Raw genomic sequence first — 22604 nt, forward strand, 5'->3', positions numbered from 1 at the left:
GAAGCAAACTAAGGACCAGTCCAGAAAAACTGTAACTCAATGTCGTATGGACAGTTGGCGGAACAAAGCATTGCATGGCCAGTTCTTGGAGAAGATTGAAGGCAAAGTGGATAAAGAAAAGACCTGGTCATGGCTTACAAGTGGAACACTCGAAAAGGAGACAGAAGGACTAATACTGGTGGCACAAGAACAGGTCATTAGAACAAATGCTGTCAAAGCCAGAATTGAAAAATCAACAGACGATCCAAAGTGCAGACTCTGTAAAGAAACAGATGAAACAATCGATCACATACTCAGCTGCTGCAAAAAGATCGCACAGACTGACTACAAGCATAGACATGATGCTGTGGCACAGATGATCCACTGGAACTTGTGCCGGAACTAGCATTTACCTGTGGCAAAGAACTGGTGGGATCATAAGCCCGAAAAAGTGGCCGAAAATGAGCAAGCAAAACTACTGTGGGACTTCCAAATTCAGACTGACCGAATTCTGAAGCATAACACACCAGACATCCTGATTGTGGAGAAAAAGGAAGTAGGGATCATCGACATCGCAATTCCAGGAGACAGCAGAATTGAGGAGAAGCAGCTAGAGAAATTAGTGAAATACGAAGATCTAAACATTGAGCTGCAACGACTCTTTGGGATCGGCAAACATAATTTGCCACTACATCACACAGTCCTAGGTGCTTGGGAAGCGCCCGACTGGTGATGAAATACGAAATCCAGCATAGTGATCTCGTTTGCTGTGTTGCATTGACATAATAATAATAATAATAATAATAATAATAATAATAATAATAATAATAATAATAATAATAATAATATTTTGCTTCCTGCCCATGTGCAGAAGCTAAATCTCATGTGGGCACACACGCTTGTTCACCGGTTACCCGGAGCTGGGCGCGCAACCGCACCAGTAGTGGCAGTGACAAGGAATCCTTGCCTGGTCGTATCCCCCCCCACTCTTTGTGAGAGAGGGATGTCCAAATTTAATGGCCTCTTTGAGTCCTCTTTCAAAGTCCACATCCTTGATAGAGAAGATTGCTGATTTGAAAGAGGGGTCAAAGAAGCCACCTACATTAAGATTGAACAGCCCTGTCTCAATAGCGGGGGAGGGATAGAAACCAGAGATGGGTTCCTCCTGGTTTGGACCGATTCTATGGAACCGGTAGTAACTTAGTGGCCTGGGTTGTTGGAACTGGCAGTGACCCAGGCTTGCCACGCCCCGGAACCGGCTCTCTCGGTGGTGCCATCTTGTTTTTTTGCTTCTGTGCATGCGCAAAAGCTGTTTTTTGTTTCTGCAGATGCGCAGCTGGGTTTTTAGCACTGCGCATCTGAAGACTTCAAGAACAACAATTGGACTAAGGGATTTGCTTCTTGCCTTCTTCTTTTTTTAAATTTTTTTTATTGATTTTAAAATATATACAAAACACATACACAACATACAACAAGTGCTCTGTGATTTGTACCCACCACCAGACAACATTCGCACCCCTCCACCAAAATGGAGGCATATTTTATACATATCATTTTAACTTGAGCAATATACACATGTCTATTTACATATTATAAAGTGATTCCTTGTAGCTTGGTCTCGAATTCTACTAACCATATATCTTCTTACCTTGTCCCATCATCCCATCAGTTCTCGCAAATCAGTTTCATTAGCCGAATTCATCCTCTTGTTCATAATCTCAAATTGATCCACCATGTACCAGTACCAATTTTGTATTGTCCATCTTCTTGCCTTCTTCCTCTTCACATCTTTCCTTTTGTATCATTCAGGGTTTTTTGTGTAAATCTAGAAACAGGGACTGATTGTTTTTACAGTAACACAAGCTGCTCTGGAATGGGGTGGGTGGGTTGTGAAAGTTTCTTCTTCGGAAGGAGGGAAGAGAGAATGAAAGTTATAACTTTTCAACCTCTTTTAATAAAGAATACTTTTAAAAAGAAAACATCTTAATCGTTTTAAGAGAAAGCCAGTTACCGCAGGGCTTAAAAAAAAGAGGGCGGGGGATCTGAAATAGGTTAACATTTGCCAAACAACACATTACATTTACCCATGTATACGCAGCATATCCACTTATAACCAGTTAGACCTTTTCCAATTGAACTTATCTCAAGGAGAAATGGGGTTGTGTGCTTGACCCTTTTACTGTAGATGGCTGTCTAAACAGACAGTGCTATTTAAAATGCCATTAATGACCATTTTGTTTCTGGCAGGTGGGAATTATGGTATGAAAAATAAATGAGGAGAGCCTGACTTTTGATGCCGAAAGATACATCTGCTGTCAACCCCAGGAATAAGCCCTCCTTTCATTGTTCTCTTCTGTTTCTGAGAAAGATTTTATTATTTATTTATTTATTTTGTCCAATACATAATATACATTGAAGAGAATAGATATGTAATACAGTGATCCCTCGAGTTTCGCGATCTCGATCTTCGCGAAACGCTATATCGCGATTTTTAAAAAAATATTAATTAAAAAAAACCCCACTTCCGCGTTTGACTTCGGGAGTCAGCTGGGAAGCGGCGCGGCTGTTTTAAAAGGTCGCCGCCGGCCTTGGGGGCTTCCCAGCACCCCCCCGAACCCCCAACCTGGGTCTTCCCGGCCGACCACGCAAAGGGGAAACCCCGGCTCCTCGCTGATGCCCGCCGCTCGCCCCGCGCGCCAGCAAGAGGGGAAGACCCAGGGAAGGTTCCTTTGGCCGCCCAACAGCTGATCTGCTCGGTAGCGCAGCAGCAGCGAGGAGCCGAATCGGGGTTTCCCCTTTGCGTGGGCAGCGGGGAACGCAAACTCCACCATCTGCACATGCGCGGCCATGGGGAAAAGGGCGCGCATGCGCAGATGGTGTTTTTACTTCCGCAACCCTACATTGCGAAAAATCGATTATCGCGAGGGGTCTGGGAACGGAACCCTCGCGATAATAGAGGGATCACTGTAATATAAATAAAGAAAAGAATAGAAGAAAAGATATAAAAGTATAGGTGAACATATTTGAAAGGAAGAAAAGATATATGAGATAAGGAGAGACAATTGGACAGGGGACGGAAGGCACACTGGTGCACTTATGCACGCCCCTTACTGACCTCGAAGGAACCTGGAGAGGTCAATCGTGGATAGTCTAAGGGGAAAATGTTTGGGGTTAGGGGTTGACACTACTGAGTCAGGTAATGAGTTCCACGCTTCGATAACTCGATTGCTGAAGTCATATTTTTTACAGTCATTTGTCCAATACACAAATACATAGGAAGGAAAATAGACATGTAGTAATATATATAAGGGTAAAAGTGAACTTAGAGGAGAGGATATATGAAAGAAAGAAAATATATATGATAAGTGAGAGAAAGGAAAGACAATTGAACAGGGGACGAAAGGCACTCCAGTGCACTTATGTACACCCCTTACTGGCCTCTTAGGAACCTGGAGAGGTCAATCGTGTATAGTCTAAGGGGAAAATGTTGGGGGTTAGGGCTTGACACTACTGAGTCCGGTAATGAGTTCCACGCTTCGACAACTCGGTTGCTGATGTCATATTTTTTACAGTCAAGTTTGGAGCGATTAATATTAAGTTTGAATCTGTTGTGCACTCGTGTGTTGTTGCGATTGAAACTGAAGTAGTCATTGACAGGTAGAACGTTGCACCATATGATCTTGTGGGCAATACTCAAATCGTGTTTTAGGCAATACTTAGATCATATTTTAGGCGATGTAGTTCTAAGCTTTCTAGGATTGATAGTCTGCTTCGTAGGGTATTCTGTTTCGAGTGGAGGAGTGAAGGGCTCTTCTGTCCATTGCCCTTTGACAATAGAATGGTTATTTTTTTTAAAAAATTCTCTCTCTCTGGGTATACACACACCCACACACGTATGTATGTGTAACATATTTTTGCTGATAATGAAAAGGGAGATTGGTATAGATCTATTTCAAGCTATTTTGCTCCCATTAGCTAGCCAAACACTTACAGGGATTTGAACCTGGGGAGTCTGCCTGTAAGGCAGTAGCTTTAACCTCTAGACCAGTGTTTTTCAACCAGTGTGCCGCGGCACACTAGTGTGCTGTGAGACATGGTCAGGTGTGCCGCGAAGCTCGGAGAGAGAAAGAAAGCAAGAGAGAGAGAGAAAGAAAGCAAGAGAGAGAAAGAACAAGAGAGAGAGAGAGAGAAAGCAAGAGAGAGATAGAAAGAGAGGGAGGGAAGGAGAGAGAGAAAGACATAGAGGGAGGTAGGGAGGGAGAGAGAAAGAGAGCAAAAAAGAGAGGAAGAGAAAGAGGGATGGAGAGAGAAAGAAGGAAGGGAGAGAAAGAGGGAGGTAGAGAGAGAAATAGAGCGAAAGGGAGGAAGAGAGAGAGAAAATATTTTTGTCCAAACTTTTTTTAGCCCCCACCCTCCCCCCGCTCAATGTGCCCCAGGGTTTTGTAAATGTAAAAAATGTGCCGCGGCTCAAAAAAGGTTGAAAATCACTGCTCTAGACCAGAGGTCCCCAACCGCCGGTCCGCGGACCGGGACCGGGCCGTTGGGGTTTTCCAGCCGGTCCGCGGCGGCGCTGCCCTCCCGGCAGAGGACATTATGCAGGACAGGGTGGGGCGTCGGGCAGGGCGGGGAGAATCAGGAGGCTCCTTTGGCGGCTGGGGGCTGCCTGGCTTTGAGTTTTTGGCTGGGGGGGGACTTAGGAAGGTCCTAATTCTCCCCCCCCAGCCAAAAACTCAAAGCCTATCTGCTGGATACGGGCGATGAGTGGGACGAGCGGCGCCGAAGCCGGTGGCTGTGGCAGCTGCTGCAAGAGGCTTCCGCGCCGCTCTGTCCCACTCATCGCCCGTATCCAGCAGATAGGCTTTGAGTTTTTGGCTGGGGGGGGGAGAAGTAGGACCTTCCTAACTCCCCCCCCAGCCAAAATCACAAAGCCAGGCAGCCCCCAGCCGCGAGGTGCCCCCTCCCCTTCCCTTTCACACGCAGCTTCGGGCCCCCTGAGCGTGTGCAGAGCGCCCCCAGCGCCGCCCCAGCCGAGAGACCCCTGCCCTCCTTTTTCCCGACCGGACGGAGCCCGCCGGGGGGGGGGGGTCCCACGCGGGGCGCCCCCTCCCCTCCCATGGAGCCCTGCCCTGTTTGGTGCCCGCTGGCCGGGCAACGGCCTCCCTCCCTCCCTGCCTCGTGTTTGCAGAGCTCCGCCGGGCAAAGTTCGGACGCCTTCTGGGCGCACGCACACATCCACACCTCCACCCCCCCGGGAGGAATTCGCCCCCTGCCCAGAATTGGCCAGCCCAGCAATGCTGCCCTGCTCCCTTCGGAGGTGCGGAGAGGGCGGGGAGAGGAATTTAACCCCGAAAGTGGCCGGGGTTGCGCAGAAATTCCCCCAACCTTCGCTGGTTTCGGGCCAGGGAAGAGGGGGCCGTGTTTACCTGGCTGATTCGGGGATGAGAGACCACCAGGAGCTCCGCAAGGCTGCGTGACTTGGATTGGCAAGTCCGAAAAAGACCCCCGGGATGGGTGAGTGGAGGGAGAGGGAGAAAGAGAGAGGGAGAGAGGGGGAGAGAGAGAAAGAGATAGCAAGAGAGGGAGAGAGAGAAAGAGAGAGGGAGAGAGGGGAGAGAGAGAGAGAAAGAGAGGGAGAGGGAGAAAGAGAGAGGGAGAGAGGGGGGAGAAAGAGAGAGAGAGATAGCAAGAGAGGGAGAGAGAGAAAGAGAGAGAGGGGGGAGAGAGAGAGGGAGAGGGAGAAGGAGAGAGGGAGAGAGGGGGGAGAAAGAGAGAGAAAGAGATAGCAAGAGAGGGAGAGAGAGAAAGAGAGAGGGAGAGAGGGGAGAGAGAAAGAGATAGCAAGAGAGGGAGAGAGAGAAAGAGAGAGGGAGAGGGGGAGAGATAGCAAGAGAGGGAGAGAGGGAAAGAGGGGGGAGAGAGGGGGGAGAGAAAGAGAGAGGGAGAGAGAGAGAGAGAGGAGATAAAGGAAGAGGAGAGAGAGAAAGGAAGAGAGAGAAAGAAAGAGGGATAGAAAGAGAGTGAGAGATGCTCAGTGAGCCTTTCTTTGAAGTTGCCTTTCTTTCTTTCTTTCTTTCTCTTTCTTTTGCTCTCTTGCTCTCTTGCTCTTTCATTCTTTTTTCTCTCTCTTGCTTTCTTTATTTCTCTTGCTTTCTCTCCTTCCTTCCCTCCTTCCATTTCTTTCATTCTCCCTCTCTATTTTTATTTCTCTTTCATTCTCTTTCTTTCTTTCTTTCTTGCTTTCTTTCTTGCTCTTTTTCTTTCTCTCTTTTACCTTCCCTTCCTCTATTTCTTCTTTTCTTTCTCCTTCCTACCTTCTTCCCTCCCTCCCTTCCTTCAGTCTTTCCTCTCTTACTCTCCCCTTTCATAAGTTTCCTTGCTTCCTTCCTCTGTTCCTGTCCCTTCCCCCTTTCTTTCTTTCTTTCTTTCTTTCTTTCCTTCCTTTCCTCCATCCATTTCTTGCTTTCCTTTTCCTTCCTCCCTTCTTTCCTCCCTCATTCCCTTCTTTCACTCCTTCTTCTCTTACTCTCCCCTTTCACCCCTCCCCAAAGAAGGTAAATTTCATACATAATTGGTATGTCGCAAAATAAAGTAGTTTTAAAATGGCGGGGAGGGGGCCCCCAGACACTTAGGCTGTATGGGGCCCCAAAATTCCTGATGGCGGCCCTGGCTCCACCCCTCCATAACCCCACCCCCATATGACCAAAGCCCCCCCCCCCACCGGGCCATGGAAAACTGGTCTAGCTTAAAGCCGGTCCCTGGTGCAAAAAAGGTTGGGGACCTCTGCTCTAGACCACAGGTTCTCCTCAGGTTCTCCAGATTGTCAGTCCTTGCAACTACCAGTTTAGTGAACCAGATGTAAAATTAACATCCCGTTCACCCAATTTGGTCCAAACAGGCTGAATCCCACCCCTGCTGTGGCAATATGTGATAGCATCCTAGAACTCTAGATTTTTGGGAAGAACTCGTTGCTAAAGAAGTGGCAAATGCAACCACACATTGTTGTGAACAGATATAATTAATAATCTGATTAAATATCTGTACTATATTATCAGATCACCATAAATGCAAAAAAAAATTAATTTCCCCCCCTTATGTTCTTTCCAATATAAAAATGAATAATAATGTTTCATGAAAGAAATGTGAAGGTTCCATCTATGGAGTGCTTTAAGATGCATTTATTATACTTTTCATAGGTGAAAATAAAGCTTATCTTTGTCTACTCCAAAGTATAGTATTAATCTGTGTGATGTTGGTATAGTGTCCATAAATACTGCTAAATAAAAATTTGCTGTTGATTCAAAAAGTCAACTTTGGATTTTAACTTCAGGACATGGGGGTGGGGGAGAGAATTCAATTGTGCCCAATTAGCTTCAATTGTTTCCCTTTCTGGGCTTCAACCACGCATTAGATTTGGGAGTCAATTCTACTGTAGAAAAACATATTTTGAATCTAAAAGGGTTTTGTTTTTGTTTTGCTTTTTGCAGGGATTTAAAGTCCAATTAAATGTTCATGTTCTTTAGTGCAGTTTCACGTGGGGGCTAGCTGATTGCAATTTGGTTTGTTGTTGCTTATTATGCCTTTTTATCATTGCATAGATATAATTGTATGAAAATGAAAATGACGCGCTCTTGATTGAACTTCATTAGGCTATCGTGATTTTTATTTTAAACAATCCAATTTCCCAGGTCATTATTCCCAGGCCAGAAAACAGAAGCTAGAGGCAAATCGTGTTTCATCTCCCAATTTCTTACTTCTCACTTCCAAATTATTTAACCAACTGTGCCTGAAGTCCCAGATTGATGTATTGCCTGTCATAGAAAAGTGATGGGCTGGTAAACCAGGTTCTATGGTCTGCAAAGTCAGGCTTATCCAAAAGAAAGCAAAGCATGAATAATGGGCCAACTCATGAGAATATGTAGAGCAGCAGAATTAACTTTAATCTTTTTCAGTGCTGTTGAAATAACTTTCCCACTATTTCTAAAATGGGTTTTATGAAATCTAAGGTGCAATCTACAACACACCAGCCAAGTAATTTTCATTGTATTTTATTTCTTAAATACTTAGCACAATTTCATGTAAATACATAACTACTGACACGATTGTATACAGGTTTCTCCTGACCAAGACTCTTTCAATCTGTATTCCAGTGTGATGATAATAAGAATGCAGCCAAATTATGATTCCCAGAGCTAATGTTAATATCTCCCCTCCTCCAGAATAAAAAATAGACTTTAAAAAAAATGTATTATTGTTATTTTAGAGTTTAACTATTAGATTTGTCATTATATATTGTTTTTATTATTGCGGTGAGCCGCCCCGAGTCTACGGAGAGGGGCGGCATACAAATCTAATAAATAATAATAATAATAAATAATAATATTATGTACCAATTGGTAACACAATCATTATTCATAGAATGGAACTCTTCCTTGGCCAAAATGCCCCTAGTTCATTTTCCCAATTGTGCAAGTGTTCTAAGTCTGTGCAAACAATTTAAATATCTACTAAATTTACCTTAAGTTCCCATAAGCGGATGTCTTGCGTATACGTCCCGCAACATTGGCCAACATGGTCTTTGCTGATGAAGACCCTGGGATTTGTAACCCAGCTAATTTTAACAGCATCAAGTATTGGAGACTGAAGCTATCTGAGAACCTGAATGCTTTCTCCTGAACAGATTTGCCCTGCAATAATAGATGACAGAGGACAACTTGGGAAGGTTAGACGCGTATGTCAACATAATCTGAGTGGTCCTTGAATGGGGCAGAGCAAAAAGCAGGGATTGGAAAAAGCTCAGCAGTGGCCAAAACATTTATTAGTATTCTCTCTTCTGCCTTTCTACCTTAGTACTGCTGTTTTGAAGGGAGGATAGAGTGTTTACCATGAGATCATTCCTTTCCACATTTCCTTTTTTCTTTCTACATATGCAGGGTGCTGATTTGATACCAGAAGAAATTACCGTATTTTTCAGTGTATAAGACACACCCTTTTCCTCTCTAAAAGAGGCTGAAAATTCAGGTGCATCTTACACTCTGAATGCAGCTTTTTTCTAAGCAGTTTTCCCCCAGCCCTAGCTAGGTGCTAACAATCTTCCCAGTTCTTATCTTGCAGGTTCTTTCATTGTTGCTGTCTGCGAACAATGTTTTCCAAGCTCTAAGTCTTTGTAGATTTTTTTTTATTACTCTAACTTGCTCCAAATAAGTTTCTTTCCAGCCCCAACCAGGTGCTAACAATATTCCCAGGTCTTACTGTTTCCAAGCTCTTTCATTATTACTCTCTATTAAGAATGTTTTCCAAGCGGTCTTTGCAGGTTTTTTTTATTGCTCTAACTTGCTCCAAATGTTTCTTTCCAGCCAACATTATTAGGTGCTAATAATGTTCCCAGCTCTTACCCGCTTGCAAGCTCTTTGACTGTTACTCTCTATGAATAATGTTTTCCAAACACTATCTTTGTAGATTTTTTTTATTATTCTACTTGCTCTGAAATGTTTCTTTCCAGCCCTAATCAGATGCTAACAATGTTCCCAGCTTTTAGCGGCTTGCAAGGTCTTTCCTTGTTATTCTCTGCAAAGAATGTTTTCCAAGCCCTAAGTCTTTGCAGTTTTTTCTTCATTGCTCTAGTTGCTCAGAATTTTTCTTTCCAGCCCTAACCAGGTCCTAACAATGTTCCCAGCTCTTACTGGCTTGCAAAGCTCTTTCATTGTTACTCTCTCCAAATAAGGTGTCTTTAAAGCCTTAAACAGGAGATATAATAATGTGCTGAAACTGACCAAACTAAGGATGCTAGCCAGATGAAGCATAAGCAGATTCTTTTCCTTATTTTCCTCCCCAAAACCTAAGGTGCGTCTTATACTCCAAAAATATGGTAATGCAGTCTTCTCCGTGCCTCTATTGCACCTCTCTCCCAAGTGACTAAATCACAAGTGCAAACTGGCCAACATCTCTCCCCATTACTTAGTCTGGATCAAATGCCTTGTGGTTTCCAAATGGTTTGATATTTTATTGCTTATGTGGGCTGATTAAGGGAATATATATTCTGCTCTAAGGGCTTAAGGGAGGCTGGCTTCATACTTCATTAGAACACCAATAAAAGGAAACAATTAATAGTGTTGCATCTTTTAAAGAAAACAGGGGATGCTCCATAGCACTGCAGTGTTCTTTGTTCAGGCTCAGTCTGAATCTGAACAGAGATAATAGGCGGATCTCTTTTATCATCGCAAAGAGTCTCTTTGCCTTTATTCTTCTGGATCTGGTATCACAAATCCACTCCTAGCCAGCCCACAGGCAGGTCACTGAGCTTGCAATGAGGATACAGGACAATTTGATGAGGGTAAGGGTCATGTGCTCTGACCATTTCTCTTCTGGTAGCATGCTATGCAGTAGCGCTCCTTGTGTCCACCGCTTACTGAACAAGCGTGACACACAGTGCTATGGCACCACCTGTAGGAGGGAAAGAGAAAGACAACTTTAGGTGATTCCTGATTCCCAGCCCATCTCTGTCTGATCTGAAGGGAATAATACAATCATAGTTGAGCGTTCAGCTTCATCAGTAATGCTGCCTAATTATTCTAACTCACACAACAGCAATGAGAAGAACCATTTAATCTTGTTTCTTGATTTACACCAGGGGTCCCCAAACTTTTTACACAGGGGGCCAGATCACTGTCCCTCAGACTGTTGGAGGGCCGGACTATACAAAAAACCTATGAACAAATCCCTATGCACACTACACATACCTTATTTAAAGTAAAAAACAAAATGGGAACAAATACAATATTTAAAATAAAGAAGAAGTAATAAGTAATTAAGTAATTAATAATTAAGTAATTAAGTAATTTATACTTCTTTATTAACAAATAAATTTAAACTTAAATCAACAAACTCCATTTCTCCTTCCTTCCCTCCCTCCTTCCCCTCCACTTCTCTCTTCCCTCTTCTTTTTCTCTCATTTGTTTCATTTTCCTCTCCCTCGTTCCTTCCCTCCATCATTTTCTCATTTTTCTCTTTTTCTCTCTCTCTTTCTATCTCTCTCTCTTTCTTTCTCTCTCCATCTCTATCTCTCCCTCTTTCTCTCTCTCTCTCTTCTCTCTTTCTCTCACTCACTCTCTTTCTAGCTCTCCCTCTTTGTATCTCTCACACTTTCTCTCCCCCCCTCTCTCTATTTCTCCCTTTCTATCTCTCCTCTTCATTTCTCTCTCCCTCTCTATTTCTCCCTCTTATTATATCGATCGGTAAAATCTTGTGTGCTGCCGCAGGCCGGTTAAAAGACCTCAGCGGGCCGCATCTGGCCCGCGGGCCATAGTTTGGGGACCGCTGATTTACACTATGCACCATGAGGTTTATATACCAGTGCAGGAGGCAGCTATTATCTGCCAAAGAAGAGGGAGCTATTCACCAAAGCACCTGAGGGCAGGACAAGAAGTGATGGATGGAAACTAATCAAGGACAGACGCAACCTAGAAGTAAGGAGAAATTTTCTGTTAGAACAAAACCAGTGGAACCATTTGCCTCCAGAAATTGTGAATTCTCCAACACTGGAATTTCAGACAACCACTTGTCTGAAATGTGATAGAGTTTCCTGCCTAAACAAAGGGCTGTACCTGAAGACCTCCAAGGTCCCTTCTAACTTTGTTATTCTATTCCATTTCTCTGGGAAGTAAGCCACAATCAAGGAAAGTCTAATACAATTGATTGTCTTAGCTTACCTCAGAAAGCATGGTCCTCTGTAAATATCAAATACATAAACACTGATCCTGCTAGATCAGTGATGGCAAACCTTTTTTTGTTGGTGATGACCTCTTAAGCCCTACATGGCATCGGACCAGATTACTTATGGGACCGCCTTCTGCTGCATGAATCCCAGCGACCAGTTAGGTCCCAGAGTTGGCCTTCTCTGGGTCCCGTCAGCTAGACAATGTCGTCTGGCGGGGCCCAGGGGAAGAGCCTTCTCTGTGGCGGCCCCAGCCCTCTGGAATCAACTCCCTCCAGAGATTCGCACTGCCTGCACCCTCCTCACCTTTCGCAAGAGCCTCAAAACTCATCTAAATTATGGGTTTTTAGTTTTAATTATTAGATTTGTATTATATATTGTTTTCTATTACTCTTGTGAGCCGCCCCAAGTCTACGGAGAGGGCTGGCATACAAATTTAATAAATGAATGAATGAATGAACGAACGAACGAACGAACAAACAAACAAACAAACAAACAAACCTATGTCACCAGGCATGGGGCAATTAGATCAAGCCCCCTTCCTCTGTTTACGAGATGTAATGTGTGGTTGTGAATGAATTGGCTGACTGATTTTATTATATATGGGATTTTAGTAGTAATTTTTAATTAATTTAGATTTGTTGTTGTGTTGCATTTGTATCATATGAGCCACCACGAGTCTTCAGAGAAGAACGGCATACAAATCTAATAAATAATAAATAATTAAAAATAATGAGAACCCTTCCCTGAAGCCTGGGAAGGGGAAAAAACAGACCCAACAGGCCTGCCGGGAATCCAGAAGCAAACTTATGGTAGGCCCGTTGGGTCTGTTTTTCACCAGCCAGAGTCTCCAGAGGCTTTCCTGAAGCCAGGGGAGGGCAAAAACAGCCTCCCCCGCCCTCCAGAAAGCCAAAAATCAGCAAGCCAGCACACACATACGTGCTGGAACTGACATAGGATAATGCCTCACATGCCCTCAGCTATGGCTCTGCGTGTCCCCTGTGGCATGCGAGTGATAGGCTTGTCATCACGGTTCTAGATCATACAAAACTTAGTCCCGTATTCCAGATGCCAATTGAGGCCCACAAGCCAAATTTGTGTTCCCAATAACTGACATCCTGCCACCAATAATTAAAGCACAGAGTTATTATAACCACATATTATTGAGAAACGTATCTTACTAGTTTGTCTCTTTCAAAACTACTCTAACCCATGCACATCACAATTACTAATAGTAGTTCACAGTTCACCAAGTTCACAGTTTAACCAGTATGTGAAAAAAAAAGTTCCTTTCCTAAATGTTGTGTCAATCATCTTAACTGAGTAATTGTAGGACTTGGTATTACGAGAGGGGAATAACGTCTACTTGGATATCATTTCTCATCTCTATATCATGTAATCTTCTTTCAAAGATGAGTAACTCTAATCTCTTCTTTTTAGCCACATCTTCTACAAAGCGACAATGCAGTACCCTTTGGAGGCACACAGTGAAGGGCTACCAAATTTTTTACTACCACACCATGGGCGTGGCTTATGCATTTTCTTTCAACATCTTTCAGTGCAAATTGGGTGCTCTGGGGTGGAGCTCCATTTTCGCTACCCTACTGCGTTCCCTCCCGTCTGGGCAGTAGCCCACCCCTGGAGGCACATCACAAATGGAAATGTCTATGGGCCCATGATAAACAAATATTTATTTATTTATTTATTAATTTATTTATTTATTTAGATTTGTATGCCGCCCCTCTCCGCAGACTCGGGGCGGCTCACAGCATAGCATAACAGTTTGTAACAAATCCAAATATAATTTAAAACATTTAAAAGAACCCCATTTTGTTAACAAGCATACACTCAAACATCCCATACATAAAATGTGCATGCCCGGGGGAGGTGTTTCAGTTCCCCCATATGATGGCATCACAGCCCCATTTTATGCAAGCCTCTGCAAAAGGTGTGTGGTATGCAAATAATATTGTGGTATGATAAAGCCCAGCTGTTCAAAGGTTAACTCTCTGTTTTTATCTCATGTTTTTCATCACACTTGTTTTTTCTTCTTCTGAAAATGGCAACATCATATCTAGAGTTTAAACTTCCTTTTTTGCTGCTTCCTGGAAGAGAATAAACTTTTGAACTGTAGAAAGTACTTAATGAAATCCCAAATGCATTTTTCCCACAAGAGACAACTGGACTTTCAATTTTTTTCTTTGAAAATGTTTCACTTCTCATCCAAGATGCTTTTTTGGCTCTGACTGGATGGTGGGACAATCATGATCTGGATGACTGAGAATCTCCATAGATTCCCAAGGAAGTGGTGGCTGGGCAAAATAAATCAGAGTAGGATATTCTGTAGCAGAATCTTCTTCTCTTTTACCAAGTAAATACTAATATCGAATGACCTAAGTGCTAAAGCCCACTGCAACAATATCGCCAAAAAGGCTTCCAGAGTTGTTAACCTGATCCTACGTAGCTTCTGCTCAGGCAATCTCACACTACTCACAAGAGCCTACAAAACTTTTGCCAGACCCATCCTAGACTACTGCTCATCTGTCTGGAACCCATACCACATCTCAGACATCAACACCCTTGAAAATGGCCAAAGATATTTCACCAGAAGAGCCCTTCACTCCTCCACTCGAAACAGAATATCCTACGAAAATAGACTAACAATTCTGGGCCTAGAAAGCCTAGAACTACGGCGCCTAAAACACAATTTGAGTATTGCCCACAAGCTCATATGTTGCAATGTCCTACCGGTCAATGATTACTTCAGCTTCAACCGCAACAACATAAGAGCACGCAACAGATTCAAACTTAATACGAACCGCTCCAAACTTGACTGTAAAAAATATGATTTCAACAATCGAGTTATCGAAGCATGGAACTCATTACCGGACTCAATTGTGTCAACCCCTAACCCCCAACATTTCTCCCTTAGACTCTCCACGATTGACCTCTCCAGGTTCCTAAGAGGCCAGTAAGGGGCGTACATAAGTGCACTGGTGTGCCTTTCGTCCCCTGTCTTTCCTTTCTCTCACTTATCATATACATGATCCCCCGCTCGTTGCGAGGGTTCCGTTCCAGGACCCCCCGCAACGAGCGGGTTTTCGCGAAGTAGCGCTGCGGAAGTAAAAACACCATCTGCGCATGTGCAGATGGTGTTTTAAACTTCCGCAGCGCTAGCGAGGAGCCGAAGATTGGGGGGCGGTGCGGTGAGCGAGCGAGCGAAGCCAAGCCGGCAGCAATGTCGCCGCCGCTGCAGCCAACGCGCGCTACGATCTTCCAGGCCAGCCAGGCTCAGTCACGGAAGGCAGCCGCTTGGCCCGGGATGCTGGGCCGAGAGGAGCCGGGCTTGATCCGCTGAGCCTGGCTGGCCCGGAAGATCGTAGCGCGCGTTGGCTGCAGCGGCGGCGACATTGCTGCCGGCTTGGCTTCGCTCGCTCGCTCGCCGCGCCGCCCCCCAATCTTCGGCTCCTCAGCGGCGAGCGAGCGAAGCCAAGCCAGCAGCAATGTCGCCGCCGCTGCAGCCAACGCGCGCTACGAACTTCCGGGCCAGCCAGGCTCAGCGGATCAAGCCCGGCTCCTCTCGGCCCAGCATCCCGGGCCAAGCGGCTGCCTTCCGTGACTGAGCCTGGCTGGCCCGGAAGATTGTAGCGCGCATTGGCTGCAGCGGCGGCGACATTGCTGCCGGCTTGGCTTCGCTCGCTCGCCGCGCCGCCCCCCAATCTTCGGCTCCTCAGCGGCGAGCGAGCGAAGCCAAGCCGGCAGCAATGTCGCCGCCGCTGCAGCCAACGCGCGCTACAATCTTCCGGGCCAGCCAGGCTCAGCGGATCAAGCCCGGCTCCTCTCGGCCCAGCATCCCGGGCCAAGCGGCTGCCTTCCGTGACTGAGCCTGGCTGGCCCGGAAGATCGTAGCGCGCGTTGGCTGCAGCGGCGGCGACATTGCTGCCGGCTTGGCTTCGCTCGCTCGCTCGCCGCGCCGCCCCCCAATCTTCGGCTCCTCAGCGGCGAGCGAGCGAAGCCAAGCCGGCAGCAATGTCGCCGCCGCTGCAGCCAACGCGCGCTACGATCTTCCGGGCCAGCCAGGCTCAGTCACGGAAGGCAGCTGCTTGGCCCGGGATGCTGGGCCGAAAGGAGCCGGGCTTGAAGATCGCAGCACGCGTTGGCTGCGGTGGCGAGGGCTTGCGATGGAGGGTGGAGGAAGCGGCCATGGGAGGGCGAGCTGCCTCAGGGAGGAGGATCGGGCGGGACCAGGTGGGGGCTGGAATTTCTCCGCCAGGGCGAAGGGCGGGCGAGCGGGTGCTGGGGAGGGCTTCTCGCCCTCCCGCCAGCAAGAGGGGGAGCGAACGGCGTGGGCAGGCGAAGGGCGGGCGAGCGGCAGCGAGGAGTTTGCGTGGGCGGTGGGGAAACTCCTTGCTGATGCCAGCAAGAGGGGGAAGACCCAGGGAAGCCGCCCAGCAGCTGATCTCCCGGTTGCCATCTACGCATGCGTGCCCATAGAAAAAAAAGGGCACGCATGCGTAGATGGTATTTTGACTTCCGGGTTGAAAAATCGCAAATTACCCTGTTCGCAATGGTCGGGGATGCAATAACCGGGGGATCACTGTATATTTTCTTTCTTTCATATATCCTCTCCTCTAAGTTCACTTTTACCCTTATATATATTGCTACATGTCTATTTTTCTTCCTATGTATTTGTGTATTGGACAAATGAATAAATAAATAAAATAAAATAAATCCATACTAATATTCTTTCTCTCACTACCTAAACGGGATCAGGAGCACCGCGTCAGACGTAGTTGCATTAACACTCTCCCTAGGCCTCAGGCACTGACCTTATCTGTCATTTCTCTACCTCCAAGTGCTGTAACTCATTAGTGACCTTCCCTAAATTCATGCCCTTAAAATGATTTATTGCAAAACCTATAGTAGCGAAGCAGGAGAGGAACAGTATTAATCCAAGGGAGGGAGGGAGAGAGATGTGCTATTATTTTTAATTGTTCCATTATTTAAAATGTGTTAATATTTTATACTGTCCCTACATCTAAGAGTGATTTTACTCCCTTTCTTTTGCCCAGAGCTACCACATATTTTCCAGGAATTTACATGCGTTCAACATCTATAGTCCAGAACATAAATATGTGTGTGTTTATTTTGTACATCAGGTTGCATAAGTCCAGCTTAATATGCTGATATGTGATGTTTTGTATACCTACAGAGAAAGAAGATTCTTGTGATCTTTGACCTTTAGGCTTTCTGCCAAACATCAGTCATAATACTAATTACTGTTTTGAACCCAACATGTAGATCAGTGTTTTTCAACCAGTGTGCCGGGGCACACTAGTGTGCCGTGAGACATGGTCAGGTGTGCCGCGAAGCTCAGAGAGAGAAAGAAAGAAAGGAAGAGAGAGAAAGAAAGCAAGAGAGAGAGAGAGAGAGAAAGAAAGCAAGAGATAAAGAGAACAAGAGAGAGAGAGAAAGAAAGCAAGAGAGAGAGAGAAAGAGAACAAGAAAAAGAAAGCAAGAGAGAGAGAAAGAAAGCAAGAGAGAGAGAGAGAAACAGAGGGAGGGAAGGAGAGAGAGAGAAAGATATAGAGGGAGGGAGGGAGAGAGAGAGCAAAAAAGAGAGGAAGGAAGGAAGGAAGAGAAAGAGGGATGGAGAGAGAGAGAGAGAAAGAGGGAGAGAAAGAGGGAGGGAGAAATAATGCGAAAGAGAGAGAGAATTTTTTTGTCCAAACTTTTTTTAGTACACACACCCCCACCCCGCCTTCTCAATGTGCCCCAGGGTTTCATAAATGTAAAAAATGTGCCACGGCTCAAAAAAGGTTGAAAGTCACTGATGTAGATTATATTACACGAATGGCTATTTTATATATGAAATTATGACTGAAATATTTCTGCACCTATATTGGTTCTCACTGTCAGGAAGTTTCTCCTTAGTTTTAGACTGCTTCTCTCTTTGTTCAGTTTCCATCCATTGATTCTTGTTTTGCCTTCTGCTTCTTTGGAAAATATATTGTCACCCCCCACCTCCCCACTTCTTTGTGACAATCCCTTAAAAGCCTGTTGCCTATCACACTTTTGGACAAAGCATGTCAGCCATTTCCTCTTTTCAGTGGTCCATGAAAGTACATCTATCTATAGCATGTAGATAATAAAGTTGAAAAAAGGTCAACAATATTTTTACAGAACTATAGATACATTGACCCTGAGTGACAAGGAGTGGGTGGGAAGGGAGCGGCCAGAAGTGGCACCCCTTGACGTGAGTGACATTGAGTTATGTTATTTGTAATTTTGTAATTGTCCAAGTGTTTTTTATTTGTTTAGAAGTGTATGTATGTTTTTCTATTTTCTTTTTTGTGTATTGCAAATATTGCAAATATGTCAATGTATATATTTTCTTGATTATGCTTTTTAAAGCAAATTAATAAAAATTACTTAAATGAGTTGCCACGTCCACCCAGTCACATGGCCACCAAGCTTTCCCCAAGGCACATGGCCACGAAACCACGCCCACTGTCACATGACCATCCAGCCACTCCCACAAAATAAGTCATACCCACAGAACCAGTAGTCAAAAAATTTAGAACCCACTCCTGTTCCAACGTCGTTGGAATTTACTTTATAGTCATTTGTAGGTATTGTATCCGGGCAATACCACCAATAATCAGAACTGAACTGGGCAGTCTTTATACATCAAAATTAGAATTAGGTGTAAATAAATACATCACCTGCACTGGTATCGGCGTGACATAACCTTGAACTCTTTTTTGCACTGAGAGCACAACTCTGTGTTCTGAGGAGCAACGTTCACAACTGGCGATGTGATACCTTCTGTTTTCTGCCACAATGCATCCTTCTCCCTAAAATACACACAATGAATACTTTAAATTTACTTCAAATACTTATTGGCAGTTTGCTCCACTTAGACATTTGTATTTGGCTCATTTAGTTCCCATGTTATTGCTGTTTCAGTGGTTGGAGGTTTTAGGGGAATTTACCGTAACTTCCGTTTTAGAGGAAGTTGACGAAATTTATTTACATGACCTCTGGCATAAGAAACTTGAATATCTTGTTATCGTAAACCAAAGGAAGGTAATTTTATACAGCAGCAAATTTGTTTTTATAATCCTAAAATGACCGGCTACAACAAAAGGTTTGCTTTGTGTGTATTTAAATGTCGCAGAAAATGTTTAACAAAGATCCAGCTATAATAATCTTCCTGTTGGAAGTGCAGTTCAAATGGTTTGGTCTTGGTAGATGGAATCTATCTTGAATTGCAGATCTTCTGGATATGAGGGCTAACTAAAAGAACTACCATTCAACATAAGATTAAGGAATGCACACTTAATTTTCAGTGATGGCGTTTTGAAATGTGTTGTCTGTCAACATTTGAATTAGGGTTTTGTTTTTTGACAAAGGGACAAGGAGGCAAACTTTAAAACAATATAACCAACGTTTTTGGAATTGTTCTATATATGACATAAGATAAGCAATTTTTTTGGTCTTTTTCTTAACCACCATTTTCCATCTTCTGAGCAAATACGCTCCAGTTTGTACTGTTGAAAAACCTATATCATTTAGTGAAAATTACTTGCTTATTGGACCAGAATATCTCTGGAACCGCCTTCTACCGCACGAATCCCAGCGGCCGATAAGGTCCCACAGAGTTGGCCTTCTCCGGGTTCCATCGACCAAACAATGTCGTTTGGCGGGCCCCAGGGGAAGAGCCTTCTCTGTGGTGGCCCCGGCCCTCTGGAATCAACTCCCCCCGGAGATTAGAACAGTCCCCACCCTCCTTGTCTTTTGCAAGTTACTCAAGACCCACCTATATCGCCAGGCATGGGGGAACTAAGACATCTCCCCCAGGCTTTCTTATATTTTATGTTTGGTATGTATGTGTTGTATGGTTTTTAACAGTTGGGGTTTTTAATATAATTTTTATTATTAGATTTGTCCCATTGTTATACTGTTTTTATTACTGTTGTGAGCCACCCCGAGTCTTCGGAGAGGGCCGGCATACAAATGTAATAAATTATTATTATTATTATTATTATTATTATTATTATTATTATTATTATTATTTGTATTTTTTGGGTTGTTTATTACCTTCTGGAGCAACTGTTGTTCTATTATAGCAATAGAAATAGCACTTAGATCTATATACCGCTTCATAGTGCTTTTTCAACCCTCTCAAAGCAGTTTACAGAGTCAGCATATTTTCCTCCAACAATCTGGGTCCTCATTTTACCCACCTCAGAAGGATGGAAGGCTGAGTCAACTTTGAGCAGGTGAAATCTGAACTGCTGAACTGCAGCTGTCAGCTGAAGTAGCCTGCGGTATTGCATTCTAACCACTGCGTCACTTCAGCTCTTATCTTTTTAACACCTCCTCAAATATTTATCGCCACCATCACACAATCAGTTTAAACCAGTGTTTCTCAATTATTTTCTGTTACGCCTCCTCCCCTCCCAGGAAGAAGTAAACATTTTGTACCCACCCACCCCAACTCTCCACCAGGATGATTGTTTGCAATATTCAGCACATTTTTGGTGAAAAAACTCAAGCGGTTTATCAGCGTGATTGGGGTGTAATGTGTTTAATTTATTTGGCTTCATGCTGTCCCCAGCTAACATTTTTAGACACAGTAAACATACCGGTCTTTCCTCGTCTCCCACCGTAGTCAAAGTGAAGCCAAGCGCTTCATACACTTCGTCATAGTTCCTCGTCTCAGCTTTCAGGAGACTTACGTTGGTCTCACAATCCCTGTCTCTCTCCTTTCTTTCCCCCCTGTTAAATATTTTTCCATGGTGTCTCTTAAATGTTTGTGATCTGCACTTCATATCTCCTGCTCTGTGCTCTGTGCTATTGTTCAGTGCAAAAAACCCCTACTCCCTGTGCCAAAAAAAGCACATTCCCCGGGGTCATGCGCCCCCCTGGCATCGCTCGTGCCCCCCCAGGGGGGCCCACCCCACTATTTGAGAAACACTGGTTTAGACTAAACATACCTCTTTAAAGTGTTTCTATATTAATAATGAAGATCTAGTCAAATTGTATGAACTGATCCAATATCTGCTAAGTTTGATTGCTTATTTGTACCCTATGACAATCATTAAGTGTTGTACCACATGATTCTTGACAAATGTATCTTTTATGTACACTGAGAGCATATGCACCAAAGACAAATTATTTGTGCACCTAATCACACTTGGCCAATAAAAATTCTATTCTATTCTATTCTATTCTATTCTATTCTATTCTATTCTACAGTGGGTTCCCTCGATTTTCGCGGGTTCAAACTTCGCGAAAAGTCTATACCATGGTTTTTCAAAAATATTAATTAAAAAATACTTCATGGGTTTTTTCCCTATACCATGGTTTTTCCCTCCCGATGACATCATATGTCATTGCCAAACTTTTGTTTGCCTTTAATAAATATTTTTTTTAATAAACTTTAATAAATAAACAGGGTGAGTAATAATCTAAATGGTTGCTAAGGGAAATTGCAATTTAGGGGTTTAAAGTGTGAAGGGAAGGCTTGTGATACTGTTCATAGCCAAAAATAGTGTATTTACCTCCGCATCTCTACTTCGCGGAAATTCAACTTTCGTGGGTGGTCTCGGAACGCATCCCCCGCGAAAATCGAGGGAACACTGCTATTCTATTCTATTCTATTCTATTCTTGGTTTACACATTCCCCAATGACTAACTAGGAAGGCTGCATAATAATCAAACTACTGATATCTCTCTCTCTCCCCCCCTTTACCTTTGTTAATTTTCCATCAACAATATATCAAGTTGCATAAGATAACTCAGGAACAATGAATATGTCATCAGATGGGACCTTGAAACCTGAACCAGTTTGTCAAAATTGGCCATTCATTATTACACAGCACCTGGTTGAAAATGCCTGCATACAATACAGCAGACCTGTTAGTGGATACTGTCCTCTGTCAGTACAAAATGACATCAATTTGATCTTCACAGGTCAAAACACAGGTTGGACTATGAATGTATCTGTGCAAGGCGAGCCCTCGTTGCTGTATCTCCAACTTCGCAGGAGAGTTTTCTCATGGACCTCCTATTTCAGAGAGACTAACAGGAAAGGCAATACAATCTCTCTTAGCAGGCCAAAAAAGAAAATTACCATAAAAAACTGCTTGGAAGTACTGTAATTAACAGCAACCACAAGATCAAATGACTCTGCTACTTTCTGGAGAGCAGTCACAGTGAGAACATAGTCTGCAGCCTTTCAAAATGAACGCTACATTGCAGTGGTACCAGGGAGTCACGCTTTCATGGCCTTTACTACAGGAGAACATCTATCACTTCTCTTTTTAGGTGGATAATGATCACCTTCCCTCCATTATCTCCTCCTCCTCCTAACTTGGTTCAGAGATACATGAATAGTTTTACCAGCTAAACTCTGAAAGGCACCATGAGGTCAATCTATTCCCCAGAACTGATTAAAAAGAATTCTGTTTAGAGGGGCCAATTTTGCCCTCATGCCCCCCCCCCTTTTTGAATTAGCTCAGATTCCTAATAATTGACTATTATTTTACTCATCTTCAAGAATACAGCAGTATCAAAGATGAGCTGGGTAATTATCATCTAATTGGGATCTGAATTACTATTTGTAAAACCAATGCCAGGTACTGTGAAGCACTACCTCTGTGATAGTGCTGGGAAAGAACAGAGAAAATAAAGAACATTCAACTACAAGGTGTCTGGACTCAAGTTACAGAGGCAACAGAGGATACATCGTTGAAAAGCTTGAAGGATCAGTTGAGGGGCAGATTGTCCTGGAGAAAAATCTATCCATGTGATTATAAAACTCAATGCCAGCCCAATGGCATATAATCAGTTTTAATAAGTGTCAGGCATTTGTAATGGAAACAGTGACATTCATTATCGGGATGCA

The 22604-nt window shown here is 43.9% G+C and overlaps 1 protein-coding gene across 3 annotated transcripts in view; it reads right to left on the reverse strand.

Moving 5' to 3' along the window:
- Positions 1-8008: 8008 nt before the first annotated feature.
- RUFY4 (RUN and FYVE domain containing 4) overlaps positions 8009-22604 on the reverse strand; it is a 45077-nt gene continuing 30481 nt past the window's right edge. For all 3 annotated transcript variants that reach the window (XM_070729655.1, XM_070729639.1, XM_070729648.1), the window contains 2 exons: positions 18415-18546; positions 8009-10419 (listed from right to left, as the gene is read on the reverse strand). In XM_070729655.1, the coding sequence (XP_070585756.1) occupies positions 10317-10419; positions 18415-18546 (235 nt within the window). In that variant the 3' untranslated portion in view covers positions 8009-10316. The remainder of the gene's footprint in view (positions 10420-18414; positions 18547-22604) is intronic.

This window comes from Erythrolamprus reginae, chromosome 1 (assembly GCF_031021105.1).
Source record: "Erythrolamprus reginae isolate rEryReg1 chromosome 1, rEryReg1.hap1, whole genome shotgun sequence".
NCBI lineage: Eukaryota > Metazoa > Chordata > Lepidosauria > Squamata > Dipsadidae > Erythrolamprus > Erythrolamprus reginae.